At 48.3% G+C, this 4,875-nt stretch overlaps 3 protein-coding genes across 3 annotated transcripts; 2 read left to right on the top strand and 1 right to left on the bottom strand.

Annotated features, from left to right (window-relative positions):
- Positions 1–66: 66 nt before the first annotated feature.
- On the top strand, positions 67–1,969 carry HD556DRAFT_1315213 (uncharacterized protein; the record flags this gene model as incomplete). Its single annotated transcript, XM_041301120.1, has 4 exons — positions 67–167; positions 207–422; positions 478–1,645; positions 1,831–1,969. Coding segments are annotated over 4 exons (1,624 nt in total), but the record flags the coding sequence as incomplete, so codon positions are not given.
- A 40-nt stretch (positions 1,970–2,009) lies between these two features.
- HD556DRAFT_1315212 (uncharacterized protein) lies at positions 2,010–2,818 on the bottom strand (the record flags this gene model as incomplete). The annotated part of the gene is made up of 4 exons (XM_041301119.1): positions 2,010–2,164; positions 2,326–2,532; positions 2,587–2,664; positions 2,719–2,818. The coding sequence occupies 4 exons, from the start codon at positions 2,816–2,818 to the stop codon at positions 2,010–2,012; spliced, it is 540 nt and encodes a 179-aa protein (XP_041151770.1).
- A 237-nt stretch (positions 2,819–3,055) lies between these two features.
- On the top strand, positions 3,056–4,859 carry HD556DRAFT_1315211 (uncharacterized protein; the record flags this gene model as incomplete). Its single annotated transcript, XM_041301118.1, has 7 exons — positions 3,056–3,205; positions 3,341–3,470; positions 3,523–3,961; positions 4,021–4,228; positions 4,284–4,337; positions 4,506–4,692; positions 4,723–4,859. Coding segments are annotated over 7 exons (1,305 nt in total), but the record flags the coding sequence as incomplete, so codon positions are not given.
- Between the last annotated feature and the right edge of the window lie 16 nt (positions 4,860–4,875).

The raw sequence follows: 4,875 nt of genomic DNA, 5'->3' as shown, positions 1-4,875 counted from the left end.
GTGCAGATCAACGGGTGAGTTCCACTTCACACTCAACCGGTAAAGATATACTGATCCGGTTGAAAGAATTGACTTCAATGAAAAGTTGGAGGGCAATAGTTTTACCGATACGAAGGACTGGAAGTCCATGTTATCAGAGTGGAATGCCTATGCTGTGGAAGAGTTTGGTGAGCTTCTGTTTGAAAATCTTGCGCCATTTAGTCAAGTACTTATCCGACCTGGGGTGATACCAGAAGTTGACCTGAATAATGATGACAATGATAATGAGGGGGAGGTGAAGAAGAGCAGGAAGAAAGGCGGAAAGAAGGACAATTATCCTTTGGAGGTGGATAGCTATGGGCTTCCGGTCATACCGGACGTCAAAGAGCTTAACCTAGAGAGTAAAAAGTGTCTTATAAGAACGTTCCTCACAAAACACTACAGTCAGTTTCACAAATGATGCATCTGGAGTTGATGCACTGACTGGCTATTTTTCAGGATTGTGCAGCCAACAACCAAAGGTGTCTGTTCCTTGGGCCTCAGTGAGGATGGCTCAGGGTGACTTTATTGCAGCCAAGTTTTTACCTACTGGTTGGAAGCTCGATGATCTGTCAAAGATTCGGTTGGCTGATGCAGACCGGCTGTTAGAGTTGTGGTGTCAAAGACAGAAGGACCAGGTTCACCCAACCTTTGAATTTAAAGGCTGGGAAGGTGATGATAAGACAATGAGAGAACTGGCAGAGATAATCTCCGGCGATAGTTCTGACATGAGACCCAGGGTTCCAGTGAAAAAGTCCACCGGAAAGCGCACCGGGAGGGTGGAACAGCCGTCTAGTAGTGAGGATGAGGACAAGGATAATGAAGATGAAGAGGAGAAGGACGACGATGACGATGACGATGACGATGACGATGACGATGACGACCGCCCATCACCACCTCCAAAGTCGAAATCTATCAAAAATCGCCCACCGGTCAAGAAATCCATACCTGTCCCACCACCACCTTCAAAAGCAAAATGGACCAATACTCTCCGCAGGGCTAGTCCGGCTTCAGAGCAGGAAGATACTAGCCCACCGGTCAAGAAATCCATACCAGTCCCACCACCACCTTCAAAGGCAAAATGGACCAATACTCTCCGCAGGGCTAGTCCAGCTTCAGAGCAGGAAGATACTCGCCCACCGGTCAAGAAATCCATACCGGTCCCACCACCGCCTTCAAAGGCAAAACAGACCAATACACGCCACAGGGCTAGTCCGGCTTCAGAGCAGGAAGATACTAGCCTACCGGTCAAGAAATCCATACCGGTCCCATCGCCACCTAAATCAAAATCAACCCAAAAGAGGGGTAGGGCTCTTCCCATTCAATCTGATTTAGAGTCCGATGGTCGGCCACCAGTCAAAAAATCCAAGCTGACTGCAAGTGGGAGGGGACAGGCAGAAGACAACACCAGCACCAGTTCTGCACAATCAACCAGTAATGATGACAATGATCCTGTGCCTTCGCAACATCCTTCTAGAAGTCGTGCATTTGGCCCTACATCAGGTGTCCATGCCAAGAATAAAACTAACAAAACACCGGTGCCCAAACCAATGCCCCCTGCCCCAAGAAGGGCCACCGGCAAGAAAGCCACAGGATCTGAAGCCCAGACTACCAATGCAGAGCCAAAGTGCTCTCATAGAAGTACAAAGGCCTCTTATAAAGCTCAGTATATGCAATTGTAGTAATTTGGATCTTTGCAAGCAAGTATTCTAGTGATATGTGTAGATAGCATTTGACTGTAAATATATACTTCACGTTGAAAGTCGAGATATCAATATCAGTTGACATGCCAACAATAACTCTTGTGTGCAGTCAAGAACTTGCTCTCTCGCAAAGGCTTCGTCCGGCGACATTGCATGACCAGCCCGGTCCATATGCAACCGGTGCATTGCCACACGCAAATCACCTACAGCCCGTTGAATTACAAATCCAATGGGATCTGGTCAACTGATGGCGACTAAATTTAAATGATTAGAACAATATCTGGAACATCAAGAAGGCTTACAAGACTGATCCGGATCAACATGCACCACATCCATCTCGAAACCCATCTCTAAAGGATTTTTTTCTGGTGGAATATTATTCCCTTTATCCAGCGAGTCATCTGCCAGATGTGTGTTGAAGCCCATTTCAAGAGCCCCATCTTCTAGTCACATATCGTTTCAAATGAGTATGTCAGTATATGAGATGTAGATTCCAGCTACATGCCTGTGTTGCCGGCCGGATCACTGACGTCAATATCAAACCCCAAATCGAGCATATCCTCATCGTCCGGCTGTGGGGGAAATCCCAAGTCCAACATCTCACCATTTGACCGGTCATCATCAGACAAGGTGGGGAATTGCATATCCAACATGTCTGATTGTGGTTGGTTGTGGTTGTTGGTCATCCGGTCGTAATCAGATGAAGGAAATCCCAAGTCCAATGACCGGCCGTCATCTGCCGTTTCAAAGTTCACCGTCTTCAATCTTTTACCGTCTTTCCACCCATCATGAGCTGACAGGACATCTAGATCTGTAAAATCAATATGAATTGTCCTTACCATCGCTTAGCATGAGATGAACTCACATTCGCCCATGCTTGAACAAACCATGAAAGGGTTGTGGTAAGTGCGCTCCTCTCTCCCTGGCTCCAAGATGCTAAATACTGGAATGCCGGATAATGTCAACTGGTATGTTGTGGGAGGTGATGGTTTCTTACCTACATCCTCACTAGATACATGTAGATTATGCTGAGCAATCGCCGATGATTGCATCCTTCTTTTTTTCTGGAATGGGTCATACAAATCCACGGTCCTCATGATAGCACTGGAAGAATCAATGTTCTACAGAAGGCTGCGACCGGATGATTTACTCACAGGTTGGTTGGCAAAAATTCATAACTGATGACGTGTCAACAATGAAGGTGAACAATGGACTCGGATATGTCTGAGTCGGCCCGGATAGCTGGTTATTGAAAATTTTATAAGTGTGGTTGTTTTACACATCTCTTCTGGGTGACCTGTCCACTAGCTCTCTATTGTAATTGTCTCACTACCATGTCTTCTCACTCTGCTTCTGCTGCTGCTGCTGCCAACCAGGCTCTCATCGCTCTTGTTGCCCGGCTCAATGAGATGGTTCAAGAGGTTCTCCAGTCGCAGTCTGAGGACGAGAAAATGGACTTGAGCTGTGAGATTGCTCGCGAAGTGGTATGTTTGTCGTCCTGTCAGTTGCCTGTATTGACACTAGGGTCCCAGAATGTCGTGATTTGTTCATATGGGAGTGACACTTCATATGTTCCCCCTGGCCTGCTGTCACTTGCAGCTGAGATCTTTTGTGCTCAGAGGCGCACTGCACAATTGGTGGTAGTACCGGATTGGAACCGTCTTGGTAACAATCAGGATATGTGCATGAAGCATCCATTGTACAGTAAGACATTGGGTCATGCACCACCTGTTTCACCTGCAGCTACTGGTAAGCACATTCCTCCTCATCCCACCTGTACTCACACCTGTGACTGCACTAGCTCCTGCACCTGCGCCGGTACCTGCGCCTGCACCGGTACCTGCTCCTGCTCCTGCCCCGGTACCTGTGCCTGCCCCAGTACCTGCTCCTGCTCCTGCACCGGTACCTGCGCCTGCACTGGTACCTGCCTCTGCACCTTCGCTGGTACCGGCGCCACATATCAGCATTCGCATACCCAAAGATGTAGCACCCGGTGGGACAGCAGCAGCAGGGCCATCAACAAACCGGAAATGCCGACTCAGCAGCCCTCCTTTGCCTCGAGTCAATTGGGCCCGGAAGCCTGCCCCAAAGTTGAAGGAAATTTTGTCTGACACTGACACTACCGACAATGACAAGGTGAAGGGGAAGGGGAAGGGGAAGGCAAAAGCACTGGAAGATGACAGCGATGAGGATGGTGAGGGGATCGATGTAGATGATCTTTCAGACGTTGAGGCAAGTTTGTTTGTTGAGATATTCAACATTACTAATGCAACAAGCAGCCCCCAAAATCAACTCGTAGGGCTGTAATCATTGTAAAAAAGAAGGGCAGTGCATCGAAGGCAAGTCAGCAGGTTGTGATTCAGGATGATGAAGAGGATGAATTGGAGGATGAGGATGATGATACACAAGGCAGGCCAAAGGCAAGTTCATTATTCTTCTTCACATTTGCCAGTCTATCGCTCATCCGGATGCAGGCCACTGTCAGACCAGGGAAACGACAAAAACTGGTAGGATTTGCTTGTCATAGCACAGGTGATATAAAACGCTAACATTATTGAATAGTCCATGCAGCCCAAGGGCAAGGCCACCAGTAAGAAGGGCAAAGTGCCACAACCGGTGTGTCTTCCAGTCAATGCCATGCTTTACCAAACTAATTCTCCATAGCCCCGTGTTGATGAACCCCATCTGCCTTGTGACAGATGTCTGGCAAAGAATGTTGAGTGTTGCCCCTGATTGACGAAGAAAGGTGAGATCGCCTTGACTTGCTCATTGTGCTATCTGTAGAAGATGGCATGCATCCGGACTAACACAGAGAGCACACACACCACCTCTTCCACCGCCATTACCCCCATCACCGTCACTGCACCACCTGCAGCCGCAGTCGCCACTTGCTCCAAGACCATCCGGTCCAAAGCCACCGGAGAGAAGATGGGTGGGAAATCCAAGATGAAAGGCAAGTCTTTTGTTTCCGGTTACTTTCTATTCTAATGTATTCTTGTAGGCAAGGATATCTGGCACCCCAATCCTATCCAAGAGGAAGAGGACAACATCAACGATGTCCAGATGGTTGGTGCCGGCGGTTCTGTACAACAACCAGCCCCTTTGGCATCGGCAAACGATTTCCCTGCTGATCATTGGGTGGAGCCCGGCAATG

Source organism: Suillus plorans (assembly GCF_016647745.1).
Source record: "Suillus plorans strain S12 chromosome Unknown HD556scaffold_175, whole genome shotgun sequence".
Lineage (NCBI taxonomy): Eukaryota > Fungi > Basidiomycota > Agaricomycetes > Boletales > Suillaceae > Suillus > Suillus plorans.
This window is presented reverse-complemented; position numbering and strand designations above follow the sequence as displayed.